The sequence below is a fragment of the Alligator mississippiensis genome, chromosome 13 (assembly GCF_030867095.1).
Source record: "Alligator mississippiensis isolate rAllMis1 chromosome 13, rAllMis1, whole genome shotgun sequence".
Lineage (NCBI taxonomy): Eukaryota > Metazoa > Chordata > Crocodylia > Alligatoridae > Alligator > Alligator mississippiensis.
Genome location: NC_081836.1, coordinates 5711699 through 5731314, shown reverse-complemented (window position 1 = coordinate 5731314; position 19616 = coordinate 5711699). Strand labels below are relative to the sequence as shown.

At 41.4% G+C, this 19616-nt stretch overlaps 1 protein-coding gene across 7 annotated transcripts in view; it reads left to right on the top strand.

Annotated features, from left to right (window-relative positions):
* Positions 1 to 19616, top strand: part of FHAD1 (forkhead associated phosphopeptide binding domain 1) — a 55797-nt gene that overhangs the window by 24271 nt on the left and 11910 nt on the right. For all 7 annotated transcript variants that reach the window (XM_059716327.1, XM_059716329.1, XM_059716326.1 and 4 more), the window contains 13 exons: positions 860 to 940; positions 1701 to 1832; positions 5270 to 5465; positions 7958 to 8028; positions 8471 to 8608; positions 9883 to 9990; positions 11190 to 11279; positions 11978 to 12203; positions 12916 to 12997; positions 14132 to 14238; positions 14910 to 15069; positions 15422 to 15548; positions 18651 to 18786. In XM_059716327.1, coding sequence (XP_059572310.1) covers positions 860 to 940; positions 1701 to 1832; positions 5270 to 5465; positions 7958 to 8028; positions 8471 to 8608; positions 9883 to 9990; positions 11190 to 11279; positions 11978 to 12203; positions 12916 to 12997; positions 14132 to 14238; positions 14910 to 15069; positions 15422 to 15548; positions 18651 to 18786 — 1654 coding nt within the window. The remainder of the gene's footprint in view (positions 1 to 859; positions 941 to 1700; positions 1833 to 5269; positions 5466 to 7957; positions 8029 to 8470; positions 8609 to 9882; positions 9991 to 11189; positions 11280 to 11977; positions 12204 to 12915; positions 12998 to 14131; positions 14239 to 14909; positions 15070 to 15421; positions 15549 to 18650; positions 18787 to 19616) is intronic.

The window sequence follows — 19616 nt, the reverse complement described above, 5'->3', positions numbered from 1 at the left end:
TGAGAAGTAACTCAGGGGAATCAGCTGGATCTTCTTTTCAGTTTGGTGCTGGAGGGTTAGCAAGACTCTCCTTCAATCCCATTCTAGCACTTGACCTTTACCACCTCCGGCATTGATGTCCCAAAACTGCTTGCTGTAAAATTAACGTCAAAACCCTCACTGATCTCAGTGGGAGCAGATCTGGATCACAATTGTCCAAGTCCCTTAATAATTCCTTTTGCTTCTCTTTTGCTGCCATGTAATTAAACACTTTCGTCTCTTTTGTAGGTTAGCTCTCTTTATTTAGGATATTACTGTGGGGTTCTTTTTGCAGTGGTGTTGCTTGAGATTGTCTGTACACTCCTTCATCCCATTCTGTCTGACACACTGTACTTAGAAAGATGGCATGAGCTTCTGGGGAATCACTGTTATGTGGCTGACATGGATTTGACAGTCTCCTGAGAGCCTTAGTGCAGATTATACCCTTTCCCTGAGTAGACAACATGCCTGATATTATTAATTATACTGCTATGCTATCAGCATGGTGTAAACCAGCAGTTTAACAGTAGTTCTTGTTGTGGACCGTTCTGGTAGCAAATTGATTGTGAGCTTATTTTGCATCCCGATGCAATAGCAAAAGCACACAAGGGGCTTCAAGATCAACGATCGTAGGCCTAAGATCTCCAAATTAATTGATAATTACTGTTCTTTTTCAATGCTGCTGCCCACTATAATTATAGAGGGTTTTAATAAAACAAAATAATTAAGCTGATGTCCCCTCTTAATTGATTTTTTCCGGGCTAGTGAAGACTAGGCAAATAGATGCAACAGAAATTCTATCCGCCAGTGATTGTCTTGGCTTTATTCATTTCTGTTTCAGCTGAAGTCTTTCAGAAGCCAAATGATTGGAACCGTGTACTCGGCAGAAGACACTGCAGAGAAGACAGTGACAGATCAACAGGTTAATTGGGATGAAAATTAGTATCAATTCACTGACCTCTCTCACACTTAGGGGAAGAACATTTTGGTTTGTTTACACAGCTTTTGTTGCTGGGCCATGTTCTTAATTACACAGATTCCTTTGGTCATTTGAAAATTCAAGTGAATCTGTAACGACGCTGCCCCTGTCCGGGCTGCAGAGGCTTGTCTCCGTGCAGACCGTGCGCAGCAAACAACTCCTACCGGGTAACAAAATGCACCTGGTTCGAAGGAGGCTCACGAGCGTAGCGCTAAGATGTCTTTAAACATATGATAGGGTGATTTTGGAACAGGGAGGAGGAGGGATAGAAATGGTGAGGACTGTATGGGTAAATTGGTTGATCAGACATTTTTATAACAGCAGTAATCAATAGGTTGAGGATAATCTGACCTTTTTAGCTGCAAGCAACAGTAGGTAACATTACTAAATTTAAGAGGAAATATGATTCTTTCTTGCCTCCAAATTTTAGATTGCACCAATATACTTTGCGCAGCTTTTTTTTTTTTTTTTTTTTAAATTGGCCCATTGAAGGTGGGATACTCTTTATGCCTAGTCACAATAATTAAATAATTTGGCGAAGCACCAAGCTACCATACATACTACAGCCTTTTTTTTTTTGCTGACTTGGGAAATTTGTAAAAAAACTAAGCTGTTATATATTAAGACTTTCAAATGAAAAAAAGGGCATGTCTTTTTTGTTAATGTACTTATTTCTGTATCTCCCTTCATATGCTTTTGACAGTTAGTCGAGAAGATAAAGCAGATTTTTGAGGAGGTTCGTGTAAAGGAGAAAGTATTAGACGAGGAAATGCGCTCCAAGGACGCTCAACACGCAAGCGCTGATGTGTTAAAGAAATCTTTGGAAGAAATCCAGGTCACTTGTTTAAGTGTCTTTTGTAAACTGGATGTTAGCTGATATATTGCACTTTATTGTCCTGAAGACAGATTTAATTTAGAGGTTTAATCAGAGCAGAGATCCGCTGGCACATCACATGGAGGCGATAAACTGCCACTCTACAAATGGCAATGCTTCGCTGCTAGAATTGTTTGGAAATTTATCTTCAGCAAAAAATGATTTTATTGAAAATGAAATATTCTGTCAGCCTGGATCTCTCCTTGGTAGCTTATCTTGCAGGAAGCCTAGGGATCAGGACTCCCCCTCGGTGGGCTGCTGTGGAGCTATGACTTTGAAGGCTTCCAAGATCCTGACTGGCCTGCAAGAGACCCTGAGAGTCCAAGATCTCCTACCTCCCAGGGCTTCCAGCTCCCCAGATCACTTGCTGTGCTGCCACGGAAGTTGGATTCCTAAGGCTTTAAGGTTCCCGGGGGCGGTCAAAGGAGATTATTTTATTTCAGAAGCAATGAGACATTCCTGCAGTGTTTCCAGAGTGAAATACTGCAGAATTTCACTCATGCAAAAATTGATGAGGATTTGGCTTTTCGTCCTGAGTTGGTACAAAAGTTATTTTCAAAACTGATTTTTTTAGTGCAAGTGCAGACCTCCCTTTTATAAACCATATAAGAGAGCGAGCATTTCAGGGTTTGTTTTTTGTTTTTTTGGCAGGAGAAAATTGCCATAAAGCTGCATTTTACGTGTAAAATCGTTCATGTTCAGTCCTTAGGCCTTTGCTAAAAACAAGTGGCAGGGACCTGAGCACTAAAACTAAATTTGTAGTCATTGCACTGAAGTAAAATCCAAGATCAAAGCACGAATGCAACTTATATGTTTCTTCAAAGTGAACTGAAAATAGTTTGTTCCAGATTTTTAGAATTGCACTCAACAAAATCTGTGCCTGCAGTTATGACAATGGCATGTATAAGGACAAATTAGTTTCTGACGAGTCATTTATATGTGAATACAAAAGTCTTGTGCAGGTCTATAAAACAAGGGCAACTTTTGCTTTATTCTTTTAATATGCCACGTTGGTTTCTTTTAGTGCTTCATCAAGTTATGAGACTAGTAATATTCAGCATCCATTTCAGCAGAAGAAGCTTTGCTGTTAGCTAGTCAGACTGCTCAGTAAAATGTCATTTATTGAAACCAGAGGAAAAGGGACTTATAGGAATTGTGGGCAGGAGTTTTCACAGCTCAAGGGATTTGGGCACTAAACTCCCATTAACCTCCAGTACTAGATACAAAACTCCTAAGGATATAAGTTCTTTTTAATTTGACCCCTGTAACATTTCTGGGGCCTGGGGTGGGAAAAAACTAAACATTTTGCTGTTTCAGAATTTTTTAAAATGATGATTTGGCCCAATCCTTTTCCTGAGTAGGTGCTGTACGTTACTTCCTACTGTTACACAGATCTGATTTGGTTTTACTAGAGTTAGAAAAGTCCTCCTGGGAAGAAGTTTATATTTAAGGCTGCTATGAACTAATAGGGATAATTTGTGCCGAAAATAGAAATACATTGTACCATAGAGCAGTAGGCAGGTCCCCACTCAGGGAGTTTTAAAAACCCCCTCTGAAATAGGGGGCTAAACCCTGTTGAGTGCAGAACTCAATGGATGTGACCATGACAGTATAGGGATACTGCAGATAAAACAGGGTGTCACGGCGGGGTCCTGCAAGAGGGCCGTGATCTCCTTGAGGCCCCCTCTCCGTGTCAGGTTGGCCCAAGGGCACCCTCTACTCTCACCCGCCATGTTTTTGATCTTAAGTTAAGTTGGGAGGCTGCCTTATGCCCTCTTGGACACGTAGACTCCTGGACCCCTCGTGGGTCTTGTCCAGCACAAATGGGCCTTGGGGCACCCTAGCCTTATGGGCTACGTGTGGCTCCAACCACCCCCGATACCACGCCCCAAGCCTCGCAGATGGGATAGACATTGGTTTGTCTCTCTCTGTACGCTGACGCCCCTTCCTGGGGCTCTCCTTGCCCACTCCGGGCCTTCGCTGTGCCGTCGCCCTCTCTCGGGGCCTTCTCCACGCTGTTGCCCCTTGTCTGGGCCTTTTCAATAGTGCCCCTCCTGGGGCCTGCTATGCCCTTCCTGGGGCTTCTCGATAATGCCCTCGTTTCTGGGGCTCTCTCTGCGCCCACGCTCAGGCTTCTAAAATGCCGCCCCCTTCCTTGGGGCTTTCCGTGCCCACACCTGGGCTTCTAAAGTATTGCCCCCTTCCTGGGGCTCGTCACGCCCGCACTGGGCTTCTCCATGCTGTCGCCCTCTCTCGGGGCCTTCTCAATAATGCCCCCTCCCTGGGGCTCGTCGTACCCACACTTGGGCTTCTAAGATATTGCCCCCTTCCTGGGGCCATCATGCCCGCACTGGGGCTTCTCAATAGTTGCCCCGCTCTGGGGCTTGTTACGCCCGTACGGGGCTTCTTAAAAAGGCTGCCCCTTCGTGGGGCTTGTTGTGCCCAACTTGGGCTTCTCAAAGTTGCCCCTCTCTAGGGCTCGCTACGCCCGCACTGGGGCTTCTCCAAAGTGCCCCCTCTTTGGGGCTGGGGTCCAAGCACCCCGTAAGCTGCGCCCTCACTGGCACCGGGGTCCACACGTCACTGTGGGTTCCCCCTGAGTACACTGCGCCCTCACTGGCGCTAGGGCCCCCACACCACTGTGGGTCCCTATGAGTATGCTGCGCCCACTCGGGCTCTGGGGTCCTCACCCTCTGTTGTGAGTCCCCAGTGAGGCCTCCTCCAACCCCTACAGCCTCACCCAAACCACCGGTGTAATAAATAACAACGCCAAAGCAAAATCACGAGCCCCTAGGCTGTAACAGAAATTGAAGCCGCCTGGCTATAACTTAACACCACGGCTCAAGCCTCCCAAGCTGCCTTCTGTAACTCTGCTCAAGCAGTACTTGCAATTCTCACTGCTTCTTGCACCATGGCTGAGGAAGCTCCTGCCTCTCTGGCTACTGGCAGGGAAGTGCCAGCCTAGCCTCAGCCCTGGGCTTTATAAGAGCCAGGCCCTGCCCCTTCCGGCCAGCTGACTCATTAGTTGCCCCGGCAACCCACAGCTGTGCTCCCTAATCACTGCTAGGGCTCCCTATGCACTGCCACAGCTTTTCCTCTGGCAGTTTCTGCCCCTCTAAGAGCAGGGCACCCCGGTGCTCTGCGACACAGGGCATATTCAGTACCCAATGGAGCGAGGAAAATAGCATTATATTCTCTAAAAAACAAAAACAAAAAAAAAACCAAAACAAAAAACCCACTTTCCTGATAGCTGTTGCAAAAAGTAGTCCTAAAAGAGAGCATGATTTTGAGAGCAGTAATGTAGTGTATCTTGCGATAAACGGTTCAGTGTTTTATCTGTTGTTTTAAGACCCAAATGACCATAAAGTCTGGATGGTTTATCATTAGTTCTTTTTCAGGCTTTTTTAAAAACCTCCTACTGCAGCCATAGCTTGAAATCAGAGATTTGTAAACTTCAAGAGCTGAGCATCGACACGTCCGTCTTGTGGGTCCACACACCAGTAATTGCAATTCTGAACGGTTTACTCTCGTGGGTAGAAGGCACTGAACTGCTCCTGCAGGATGTGGGGATTGACGCATCCCACTCTGACAAAGGTATGTATTTCGCTATTTGTTCTTTTTTCCTTTCATCGGCCTCATGTGAAATGCTTTTCCATGAACTAAGCACGCACGTTCAAAATGCACGTTAAATTATGAGCACTTCTGAATCTTAAAGCCCATAATTTGCGACAACCAGGAATGAGCATAGCAACTAATAGCTTGAGATAGGGTCAAAAGAGGACATGTGCAGAGTAACAGGCAGCAAAATTCCTGTGCGTTTCAAAACCAGGTCTAGTTAGAAGATCAGAACAGCTAAGTAGAATAAGGAAAGCAGATGGTTCTGAAACTAAATTTTCAAGCTCACCGTTTTGTATTATGTAGCTGGGAAATTCAGAAGAACTCAAGAGACTTAGGCACTCATCTTTCACTGAAATGGGAGATGAGCGCCAACTCACGTGAACTCCTTTGAGATTATCATCCTACAGTAGTTTGAACATTGCAGCAATATATTTTTGAACCTGCAGCTTTGTAAATCATCCTTAAGGCTGATTGATCATAATGCGAAAATATGGAGAAAGTCAGGACAAAGACGACAATTTTACTATTATGAGAAAAAAAAGGGAACTTGCAGCATAGGGCAAAATCAATCACATAATAAATATTTGTTTGATGTCCTTTACATTACAACAAAAAATGTTTAAGAAGTCCTTAGTAGTTTTGGTAGTGCAAGAGTGATGTTGTAGCCAGGATGGCCCAGAAACTACGGAAGAGGCAAGGATTTCTTAGGGTGATATCTTTTATTGGACCAACTGTGTAACAGAGTTAGACAAGCTTCCAAATGAAAGACATTATCTCAACTATATTAATAGTTCTGGTCATTTTTTCATTCACCCACCACTACCCTAGATTTATTTTGTATCAAAAGTCATGGGGGGATGTTGTTCAATAACAGGCTGCTGTCCTAGTTGTACCAAAAACAGTCCCTTGGTCATCATGAGCCCTTTTTGACCTTCAACTTCTTAGGCCCTCTTTCCAAACCAGAATCTAGCTCTGAACATCTCCACACTTTAGTTCAGAGTCTAGTTATTTCATTGTAATAGCTGGTTGTTACATGTATAATGAATTAAGCCATAAGCTCACCTTTGGCACTCCCAAACTTTGGGGGAATAAAGCTTTAAGTTTGCAACTTGGATTCAGGTAGTGTTTGAGTGTTATCAGGTTAGTTAGTTTCTGCTCTGGCTATTATTCATTCTGGAGCACTAATAGACTTTGATTTTCCAGCCGTTCTTTCTTTATCTTCTTCTTTTTTTTTTTTTTTTTTTAACAGTATCCCTATATTTATTATCTAACTGATACAAAAATCACTGCAGTTGGTATCAGCCAGAGCATATGCGGTATTTGCCTTTTCAAATGTGTTATATAGATGATGGATTGTATGCAATCAGATATCCTGCTCCATTGAAGTTATCCATTTTGTGGCGTTTTTTTTCTCTTTGCAATAGAATACAAGGTCCTTGACAGTGAATTTAGCATTGCTAACTGCTTTAATGCCAGCTCTCTTATCTGCGGTGCAGGGAAACAGATTGTCTTGTCTTTCTGTTCCATTCTAACCCCTATTTTGAAACAGAGCAGTTGCTATTTCTGATACACTGGGAAGAAGTTAGCTTCGATTGTGTATGGAAAAACAGATAGCTTTTCATGCTTTGGTGCAGAACAGTCTATTGTGTCATGTCAGTCATATTATGTAGTTTAACCTCCGGTGATTAATTACACTGAAAAGCAGAGGGAAAATTCCCCTGTGCCGTGAATGCTAACAGAGCTCTAAAAAATACATTTACATATATAAATATGAAATAAGAGGGTGGATGGAGGCAGCCAACACTGCAAGTCATGGCAGGAGCGTGTTCTTATGCTGTTTTTGCTAGCATAGCTTAGAGTGCCAAAAGAGCCTGAGAACGCTGTGTGTAATGGAAAGCCAATCCAGCTTTTGAAGGCTCAAACTATACCATGCAGCATATTATTGGTATGTGTGTAATATGTGTGTGTGTGTATGCATGTATATATGTATGTGTGTCTGAGTGTGTGTGGGGGTATTCATATGTATGTATGTGTACATGTATATGTACCGATGTGTATGTGTGCGTCTATGGGTATAGCATGCTTCCTTTTTCAAAAAAGTAGCTAATGACGGGGAGTAAATTGCCTCCGTATTGAATAGCACATAAGCAAGAAACGATGTTCACTCTCCTGTGTCTTTTGTATCTATATACCGTACTCAACACTTGACATGGTACCCACATTTTGGTATGGGATAATTATTCCATGCAGGTCTGTTTGATCCCGTCTTCAGTTTGTAAGGGAAGAGAGAAGCTATAAAGGAGGAGATTGAAATGAAGACCAGCCTTGTTTGATGTAAAAGGAAAACAAGCTGCACCCTTAGTTAAACCTTTCTCATGCATCATTGCTTCCCACTAAGTGGCTGAAGTGACAGAACCCTCCAGTAATAAAAAACACATCATGTCATTGAAATATCTTTTCTTTCCAAGGGTTGGCTTCATACATTAAGTGTCTGCAGGAGAATCATCATCAAACCGTGGGCAGAATTCAAACACTTCAGGTAAAATAAAAGGCTTGAGACTCTCTTAGTGGATTTGCATGAATAAAAGACAAAAAAATCATAGGAGCTATTATAGATTTGGTTTAAAACCGCCATTGAGCATTTTACAAGAGCGGGTATCTTCCATGCGTTAGGGTGGTTGGTTGTAGCTGTGTCGGTCGAAGGACATAGACAGCCTTGTCTTACAAAAGCGGAGGAATACAGGAAGCGCAGGAGGATGTGCCGGCAGCGCGGCCTGCCTGGAATCACGCTCTCATTGTTCAAATACCAAATCAGAATTGGGCAATGTTTTTCAAAGTCACTATATATTAAAGAAAAAAATGCTTGAAAATATCATTCCTTTTGGAATAAGTTGCTAACATCTAACATGGTTTCTTTTCAGCCTGCTTAATTTAAAATACAAGTCCCTCAATATCTTTTTTTAACAAAAATTTCCCTCTAGGCCCAATTAGACGAGTTGCAGGAATCTCAGACTTCCCTGCTACAGAAAAAGCTGAATGAACAAAAACTGGAATACGAGAGAGAATTGCAAAACAAGATCGAGCTTATTGTCCTGGAGAAGGAGGAGGAGAATAAAAAGGTACAATAGAGCTGTTCCTTGTACAATGTTTCTTTTACCCACAAAGAATATGTACAAACATTTATTATGTTTGCCTGTTTAGGAAAGAGAAAGTGTCTCTTGCAAATGCACATCCAGATCGAAATGCCTGCAAAGCCCAGGGGTAAAATGTTGGCTATGATGAAGTCACAAGAACTTGTGTATTTTCTTCAGTAGCGCTCTCCTCTGGACCTATGCCTACCATACCCTGCGCTGCTCTAGTTAAAGGGAGGAGATCGAGACTTGCAATCACGGCCCACTTGTTAAAGGAACGTAAACTATGATAGGGACCAGGAGAAGAATATGAAAGATGCTGTGATCGACAGATTAGCGCAGCAAAGAATCAAAGTCTACATGTGAGCCTGAGCAAGAGAATTAAAGCTGTACCGTATTGTCTTGCACACAACACATCCTAGGATACAATGAACACCTTGTGTATTGAAGAATGAACAAGAAAAAAAATCTTTCCTCGTAGCAAGTAACTGAGTTGCAGCAGCTAGGCAGCCAAGCCAAGACTAGCAGTAAGAGCAGGTTCTGCCACTCATGGGTAAAATTCAAAGTAAAATCAGGACCAGAAGAAAGACGGTTTTTTTTACTTATTGGTCCTGATTTTACTTTCATTTTTACCCACGAGCGGCAGAACCTGCTCTTACTGTTTTTCTTGCACATCCTGCATGCACCGATTTCCAGCAACTGAATTGGTGTTTGCATGTTGTATATGAGAAAGTATAGGAGTAGATTTATTTACCTCACCAAGTGCTGCAAGACTTGACTGCTATCTGTAAATCACTTGGAGATTTGAGGATGAAAGATGCATTGTAAAAACACTTATTTTAAACATTATTACTTCTAAATAAACTTTGTGGGGACTTACAAACTCCAACTGGTTTTTAATGGGTTGCTAGTAGCTGTATTTCAGTGATGCCATGTATTATAGTTTTGTGTGAATTGCTCATCAGTCCCCTGTAGAAACTTCCTTCCTACACTTCCGATTTTCAAATTAATCAGTTAATCGGCAGCCGGCTCACTTCCTCTTTTCTTCTTGCCATCGCTGCAGTGCCTCTCTGAAGTATTCTCCCCTTTCTTTTCAAAAGAGCCCACTCGGCGAGCCTTCCTTCAAAACCCATCCTCCCTCCACAGTTGTGATTCACTGCTTTCATTTTCCCTTTTCTAGCTCAGCATTATCCTCCCTCAATGTAAGATTCCTTACAGGATGGCTGTTGGTACTTGTATGATAATATGATATTATTTCTCAGATTCTAGAAAATGCTGTCGTTGCAGAGAAGGATAAATTAAAGGAATTTTTGGAGAGAGAAAAGCAGAAGGTTCAAGATATGGAAAGTCAGTTGAGACATTTGACCGAGGTTGGTAGAAATCCAGTGACAAAGGAGAATATTTTATACTCCTCGTTTGGTAAATCCAGTGTACCTTATGGACTCCATCAGACTGGTGGTCGATGGGCCATGGTGTTTTGGTCATGTGCAAAATGTCACCGTAAAATGAATGTGCAAGCTTTGTGTTCAGCCTGTGCTTGTATGTACACATTGGTACGAACACTTTGGATATGGGTCAACCATCCATAGGACGCTGAAATGATGAAGATCCCTGAAGCAAGAACAACAGCCATCAGGAAAAGCAAAGATCTATGCCACGGGGTTTAGTTAGATCAATGCAATGTTGCTCTCTCTCTCTGCAGTAACAACGATGTCAATGATTCTTCTGTAATCACTAGCCTACCTAAATGGTCTTTTCTGTGCTGATGTTTCTAAGGACTATATATGTGCCTTTTACTTGAAATAATTGGCACCAACTAGAACTACCTCATTAAACCCATTGTAGCAGCAAGGTAGCTTTGACCTTTTTTCAAATCTGTGCAAGAAAATGAGAAGTACATGATAGTGGGTTTCTCCAGTTGAAATAATAGTATTAATGATAACAATCAGATAAAATATTTACCGGTTAGTTTTCTCCTGTATTTATTGCACATGGCCTAATGTCCAACTATCAAACTGAATTACGTCTATGACTGTGCACCAGATTCACCATTGGTATAAAAGGGAACATCTCCTTTGACTTGATTGTTGTTGTGCCCAGTTGCACCCAGGGTTATTTCTCAGATATGCATATGTAACATGAGGGTGTTAAAAGAAGGCATTTGCTAATCTTTCTGAAATTTCATGATCAGAAGCCATATATGATGGCGGTTGGAGGAATGGATGAATGCAGACTCATTTGACACTGGTATTGTAACATCTGATAACAGGAGGAAGTTCAGAAGTCAATTTTTGCAACCATTGTAAACAACTTCCAGTGAAAATTAAGTTCTTTAATTCAGAGCTCAGTACTGCACATCTGAAACTTTTCCTTAGCATGAACCTCTGACTACACTGGCTTATACAGCGTTCAACATCTCTCCCAGCTATACAGTTTGTCCGATAAGCTGTATCACAAAATCTCCCTTTGCTTCTCATATACAGTGTTCAAATAGATTTCAGCACTACTAGAAATAAAAGGAAGTATTCTGGGTCTTTATCCTCATCTAATCACTTATTTTCTGACTTAGGTAATTGAACTTAAATCAAAAGAAGATGACATTGTAAATTCAAAACTAAGAGAAACTGTGGACAGCTTAGAAGAGGCTGGAAAAAGAGAGGTAACCACCATAGCAGGAGATGGTTTAGCAGGGTTTGAACTAGAGACAGTTTTGTCTGAATGCAATTTTTTTATTACATCATGAAGAGCAGGTCTGGTTCAAGCTCTCCTAGGGTCCCCTTCTGAATCGCCGAACTGAGGGGTCACCTTCTATCTGATTGTAACCAGAATCGGGGATTGTTGCTATGCCTTATCTTTTTAGCTCTGTAAATCCCAGCTTCAGATGTTGCCGGTGGCCTAAGCAAGGTTCTTAACATAACCATTCAAACTCTGCCAGTCCCAACGTAAAACTGTAAGATGGGTTCAGTGCTGGAGGAAGAAGGGGACCAGGATGATGGGCCAAGAACAGCATCTAAGCTGCAGGAGTTGGTCCCTGGAGCAAGAGAAATAGTCAAGAAGTGAAGGAGCTAGAGAAGGAAGGTTTCCAATCCTACAACAAACATCCCACCGCCTCTGCGCACATCTCTTAGCAGGGAGCGTCAATCAGGTGCAAGGCCTGAGGAGGGCATGAGGCATAGCATATTCCCTCATTCCCACCATGGCAGAGAGGAAGCAGTAGGAATAGAGCTCTGAATTTTTTCCCCAATACCTACTTGCCTGGGGACTACTCGTATTGCCCAGGCTGAAAGATATTTGCCATTATCCTGTCTTGCTAAAATATACCAAATTTTCACAGAATTAATGCATCCTGTTTCCTAGGCCATGTTGAAGGAGCAGTTACAGGTGCGAGAGAATCATCTAAAAATCATTCGGGATGAGAACGAGATACTGAAGCAGAAACTTCAGGAAGAGATAGTGGAATATAAAGAACAAGTCAGACAACATTCGCAGACAATAGTTGCTCTAGAAGACAGGCTGCTGGAGGCTACGCTGCATCAGAAGAATATCGAGGGGCAAAATTTAGCTCTACAGGAAAAAATTAAAGGTAGCTAAATGTTAAATTAGCTGCGTACTTACAAAAAGAGTGCTCTTTTATAGCAGGAAAACAATGTTGCGCGCTTTTTGTATTCTGTTGAACTGGGTCTGGATAGCTTAGTAGCTCAGCGATATCGTGAGTTAGTGATTTTCCACGAGTATGAATAATACATCTTTGAAAAGTCTTTTTGTTCTACAATGTCTTCTATTACATGGTTTTTCTACGTACAGTGAGGCCTCAATGCAGGCAGGCCTTCTATTCAAGAAAGACCCTGGAAAGCAAAGTGGGACCTGAGCACAGACCTAAAGTTAAGCATGTGCTTGTAAACCTGAATAGGAATGGATTTAAATACACATTGAAATCCTTCCTGAATCGACGCCTAAATAACTTTGTTTTTTTTAAAGAGCCATCACTTAAACTTTAAAATCATTATTGGTTTAGAAGACAAAGATCCTGTGGTTCCCAAGTCAAAGCCTTCCTTGGTAGTGGCTTCTTGCTTATTAATTTCTAGACTGGAAGAGAGAGACTTTGGGAAAGGATGAAGGATGCTAATCAAATGACATGATTCACTAGTTGATGGGAAAATCTACTAAATGGTCTCCTGAAATCCCTTTGTTGAGCTCAGATCCCTCCACAAAAGCAAACAGATGTAAAGTACCCATAGTCTTTGAGACTGAGCTCTTTACTTGGTTGATTGTAAATAGTCTTGTTTGTTTTTCAGCACTTCAAAAAGATCCTCCCATCCCATCATCATCCATTTCACAAGACATTTCGGACAGTGAAGAATTCCATAGTCTTCTTCTGTAAGCAACTGATAACTCCTCTTTGGTTTTGTTCATTGTGGAAGAAGGTTTAAAGGAACCTCATAATCACAAACAGAGTTTTAAAAGGAGAGGAGGCTTGATTCTCATTTACAGTAAGGCCTGTTTATACATTCTCACTGAGAACGTGCCAGTGCAACTTTATTCCACTTTCAGGCCCCAGAGTGCAAATGAGAATCTGGCCCAGATTATCTAATCAGCAGGTGCATCCACACATGCATTTATTGCGCAGTAAGCAGCTTTTAGGCCAACGTCTACACGTGCAGCTGTTAAAGCACAGTAAGGCTGTGTGGACTGACTTGGGACTAAAGTTAGTCCTAAGTCAGTCTATGTGCACAGTGTTACTGTGCAGTAAGGCATCTACATGTGTGTTACTGCACAGTAACTAATCAGGCATAACATTTTTTACGTGCATGATGTAGGTATCAAATTTATGCCCAAGTTGGTGCAAGTCACCATAGTTACTGCACAGTCTGGGTGTGCATGTGTAGACACATGCCTGTACTACACAGTGATTTTGGTTACTGTGTGGTAACCTAAATTACTGTGCAGTAAATGTGCATGTGTAGACATGCCCAGTATGTATAGAGGCCCATCTTAATGGGAAATGTGAGGGATAAACCAGTTTTTGGACCGTCTTGTTTTTGGGGGGGTTTTGGTAGGGGGGATTGAAAGTATATTAAGCCACAGAAACATATAGCTTGTTATGCCTGTCATGTTAGACTACTAAATTAATTGTTTTTAGTATGTGTGGTCAGTGTACATCTCATGGCCCAAGTGCTGTTCTCATCTTGCACATGGAGGGGAAACCAGCTGGAGCAAGGTGTCCAGTATGTAGCAGTCGGCTTTGATCTGAGCAGTCTGTGATGCAGAATACTACATTTGTTTAATCTCTTTTCCATTCTGCAAAACTGGGCATAACAGCCTGAGTTAAGAACTGAGAGACTGTAAATCCCAACTCTGTATCTCTGGATTTGTGGGATTTAAAATCATACTTTAAAAATAATTTGTATGTATTAATTATACGACCTTACCTTATAAGACATGTACATGTTAAGTAATATTAATCTTTCAAATGAAATTGGTTTTTGCAATTATCCATCTCATGAATTTCAGAGAAGAATTAGCGGCTGCTCGGAAGGAAATCCTGTCCAAACAGGCTATCATTTTGGGATTAAAGAAAGACCTCTCAGAAGCCAAAGCTAGGATGTCGGATATGATAGGTTTGTCAAATGTATCATGTGATTTACAAAGCTGTCATGACTTCCCCCAAAATAATTGGAGACTAGATATTAGTTGAAGGAGAAACAATCCCAGAGATAATGAAAAAAGGATTTCACTTCTCCTGACAGTATTTTCATTTGGGTCTAGGCAGAAGCAAACTTTTTTATTTCATCTTCCCTTTGCCTGGGTAAATTATACTGTGGACTCAGTAAAAAGAAGCTAACGTTTTTAGAAGTGGTTACTGATTATGCCTGATTGGTTTTGCAATACCCAACCCGAGATACTGAGAAATGAGGCTGATTCATAGAAGTGCTGAGCCATTCCCCTCCTGAAAATCCGCCTTCTTTAAGGTTTCCTTTAGCTATAAAACATGGGTGTATGAACCCACACTGCAAGTAGCAAATTCAGTTAAGCTGCCCGCAATAAACAGTACAAGCTACCCTTTCTTACACCTTTCCAACTCAAGCAAATCATTGGTCTAATAGCAATACAGTCAAATAGTCAGAAAGATAAAATTTGTCCAGTGCTCTGCAGAGTCAGAAGCCTGGGTCCTTGGAAGTACATATTTTGGAAAGAGAAAACATTTCAAAACATTGATTTTGATAGGAATTGAGGATACTTTTCACTATTAGGCATAAAGTAGCCAATAACCACTATAAACTCTGTGCAGGAGAGCTCAGTGAGAAACAAAAGATGGAGCTGGAGAGAAATCTAAACCTTGTTAAATGCCAAGAGAGTGAGCTGAACATGCTTAGACAAAAGCTATTTGCAATGTCAAACCTTGTGGACAAGAAGGATAAGGACCTGAAAACAGCAGCTGAAGAATTAAGGTAAAAGAGCATCAGCAGAAATGATAGGAAATCTATAACGTTCCCGAAAAAAAGAAATAATAAAGTCAAATCAGCATTTCATTTAAATAATTAATTCCCTTGGAACAAAAGCAATATTTAAAAAGGTAACATTTTATCAAGCCAGTCCTTCCCTTTCGGAAATCTCAAACAGTCTGATATACGGGTTTGAAGGACCGTTGCCAACTGAGTTGCAACTAAATCATAGCTTATTATCTATTCCTGCCTATTCATTTATATTCTTCAGAAGCTAAGTTTGTTGCTGTCCTCAGCAAACTGTTTGTTCATTTTCATCTGTCATCCTCCTTAGCAATATTTTCTGCTCTCGCCACAGGCGTGCCAAAGAGAACCTGAAAATCCTGAACGCAACCAAAAAAAAGGAGGTCAAGTTTGAGAAATTGCCTCAAAAGAGTGTGCAGACCAATACCGCTACAGTAAATGATGTCCCTGAAACCAAGAAGGCAAGTCCAAATCACAACAGTCAGAACTTGTGAGCAAACTTTCTGAATGCAATAGATAAAAGGGAAAAATAAAATAAGTAACCATTATATAAAGAAAGCTGAACGATATGTCCTTGATGCGGTAACATTTAGACTGAACACGCCCAAGGCCTAGGTTACGGGATACCCGGAGATTGAAAAGAGAGGGAAGGAATACACTGATGATATTTTCTATCGTATTTTCCATTTGAGACGTGCCTGTCCTAAAGGGTTGTTCTCTAAGCAGTCAGGTACTGGTCCTGCTTCTGACCTCATCCCAGTGCAAATATAATAAAATCAGCTGAAATCAATGGAACGACACTAGTGAAAAATTCACGAGACAAGAAGCAGACCCACCGGGTTTGGCGCTTTCTAGCGCATACTTGAAATTATGAATGCAGCTTGGATGCCGGGGCACTCTAGAGGGAACGAGGCAGTGAGGTACACATGCTTGATCATCGTGCTTAGGACCTTTGAGTACTGCTGCATCATAAACGAATAATAGCTATAGAAGCCAGTTATATGATGGATGGCTCTGTATGCCGGTTATGTGGCATCGATGAGAAACTGGAATTTATCCCCAACCACTTATCAGGTGCACACAAGGTGGGAAAGTTTGCAATCTGTCTGCAGCACAGCCAAGTTGTTGGTTTAGCAGTAAACCGCTTCGAAAGGAGTTTGGTAAAGACAAGCCATGAGAGTACTTTAAACTTCCTGATATAGCGGCTGGGGAAATGACAAAGAGAACGTGTTAATTCGTTTATTTGTCTTTGTTGTGGTGGTACTTTCACTGTCAGATGAGAAGCAATGTTGATGGTCTAAGCCAGGGGTGCCCCAAAATACCCGACCCCCAGACTGGATGAGTGGTGTAGAGCTGGCCCATGGGCCAGATCGTGTACAGGCCAGATCTGGTGTGGTTTGTGGAGCAATCTGGTATGCTGGCCTGGCCACATATAGCCACGTGCTGCCCCGACCATACACATCTGCATCCAGCCCCGTGCTGACCTGATTTCATGCCGATGTGATTTAGCACACAGGGCCATATCATCTTGGGCCACAGAGCTGTGGCAATTAGGACTGCCACCACTTCCCCGCTGCTAAATTTCTGGAACTCAGATGAGCTGAAAGACACAGGTTCATAGGCTGGCATTTGAGCACTGCTGGTCTAAGCCTAGGACTAAGAGCTAGAAAATCCTGGGTACTGTAGCCGCTTCTGGCACGGACCTGCTGCACAGCCCTAAGTAAATCATTAAAACCAATATTCTGAAAAAAATGACCATTGACTTATTTTTTGCCTAGTCTGATCACCTAAAATTGAGGTACACAAAGTCACTAGCCTTTCTGAAAAAATGTTGTTCTTAAGCTCTTTTATTTCTCCAACGGAAAACTAAGCACCACTGTCTTGACTTACCTACTGCACAGGCATTGTGTGGTGGTAATTAGCTAATGTTTATACAGCGCTTTGCAAATGTGAAGTGTTGAAAGTGCTAAGTGTTGTTATAATTGCCAATTAGGTAGGAAAAAAGCAGCTTGTAAAAAGATAATATGCTTTAGCTCTCGTTTCCTTTTGCAGATCTCTTGCTGTTCTTTTCTGTGATAAGTAGGGTTTGAGTCTTCTTGTAGCATGACAGTCCAGGAAACATGAGAAGCAATGGGTTTTTGGTAGTATCATTTTTGGACCCACTCTGTACTTGAGAGAGACTTGAGAGTGCCCTTCCTTGGGTCTGGGAAAAAATAGGTATAGCCTAGGCTAAATGCCAGTTGCTTCTTTCTTTTTCCATGTTGTGGATTTTACCTTCTAGCTGGAGAATTTCAATATCCTTCATGCATTAGTAGGACTGGAGTGCTGTACCTCTGACTGTCATCCAGAAAATATGGCGGGGAGGGGGGGGGGGGCGGGTTTGGACCAACTTATCTTTTATTGGACCAACTGTAGTTGGGGAAAAATATTAGACAGGAAGAAAAAGGGAATATCTGGTGTTTAGCTTGGGCCACATGTGCTTCCACCCTAGACCTGAAGAAGAGTTCTTTGCACCCAAAAGCTTGTCTTCCAACTATACAGTTGCATAAAGAAAGGAAAAAAAAATGCAATTTTTTCCCCATTTTGTTTGGAAACACTGAATATAGTTCCTTGCTTCAAAAATCTGAATGGATTAAAATAAGTAGTAATAGCAGGAAAAGATTCATTGCACTGTACCAATCTTTTGCAAAAACAATGAGAGGAACAAGGTAAGCTGAAATGATTTGATTCCAGTAAGCCAAATAGTAATTTGTGGCTGGACATGAACTAGAATTTATCACCAACCGTTTATTGGATGCACACGGAGGTGGGAAAGTTTGCAGCTACTCTAATTAGTATCCTCCGTTTATCACTGCATGCATTTGAATTAATGTGTTCGTGCAGATTTACATCTATGTATATTAGTAATAAAGCACTAGCTGTGGTAGAATACTGAAATACTCATTTGCATATTTTAAACAATGTATTTGCATGCTTTTTGGGATCACTTCCAAATGTGCGTTTCAGAAGGATTCAAAGGGCGTGCTTTGAAAACGAGAAACGTGTCAATGCGCTGCATGAAATATCTTGAAGGCAGAAGAAAGGAGAAGTCTTTCAGGGGAGCAGCACCTTTATTTAAACTTTGTACAGGATTGAAAGGGCTGAACAATTTATCTTCAATTTACACTTTTGAGATTAATGCTCAATAAACTTCCTATAGGTACTGCTAGCCAGCAGTGGGAAGGACTGACTAAATAGCCTACACTCCTATTTTACCTCTGGACCTCCCGTACCCATGGAGAAAGCCACTTTCTCTAGACCAACTGGCCTCTTGGTGTGTCTAAGATGACCAGATATAGTTTCAAGCCAGCGAAAGCAGAATTGCAAGTACTAGACGTTAAACATAAGGAGTTTTAGGGAAGGCTGAAAAATGTTCATGGCCCAGGCACCTGCATATATATATATATATTTACTTTAAACCAGGCTTATAACATCACAGTTCTTCGAGAATTACTTGTCTTTCATGCAAAGCACAGTAAACTGTAATCTAATCAAGAGTGGTTTGGATGGGTTCTTCATTTCAGGAGCCAGCTTTGGACTTGGCAGACCTAGGAGCCAAATGTAAAGGCCTCAGACATGAAGAAGTAATTCGGCGTCAAAAAGATGCATTGATTGAACTGCGAGATAGGATAAAGACACTAGAAAAGACTCATTCTGCAAGTAAGGACAGCATGCTTTACTTCTGCTAGAACATCCTTGGTAATTATTTGAATCCAGCAAATTCTACAATTGAAAATTAAAACTCAAGCGTGGGATGTTAGTACCACTGAATTTTCAGGTTATCTTGCAACTATCCTGCTAAGACTTATTAACACATGCGTAACATAACATTAAACACTCAAGTAGTCCAAGTCAACCCTTGAGATTACTCATGCATTTAAAGTCCTTGCAAATTTGGGGATTGAAAGAGTAGACTGTTTAAAACAAAGAAATACACTCTGAAGATTGAGTTATAACTGTTGACATTAGAGGGTCAAATTCTTCTCTTACTTTTACCACTGAAATCCTGTATCATTGACTGCAAAACCAGGCCTATGGTTACATATCCTTCAGAGACAGGCTGGTATACGTGTGAAGGAATACACCCTGCTCAATGCTTGGGAAAGTGAATCAGCTAGAAACACCTTTTAATTTGCAGTTGTTATAGCTCAAAATTTAGAGTAAAGAAAGAAACCCAACTTAATATCTAAATATCATGGTCAACAGCCTCTTTTGCTGTAAGCAGGTACAATCCCACTCAGATCAACACTTGGCCTGCTTTTACTGAAAATGAACTTAACTTCATGAGCTGTATTTATAAAGTTGTGGGTTTTTTTAAGTTTTCTTTAATTTTTAATCAATTGTGCTTCATTTAAGCATCATAATTTTTAACGTTTTTACAAAAATATCAGAGTGAAAAAGTGATCCCCATAAAATTCCAGAATGAAAACAACCATTGCCTCTGCTCTCCCTGAATTTCAAACTTGGAAAATAGCATCCAACTGTTACAT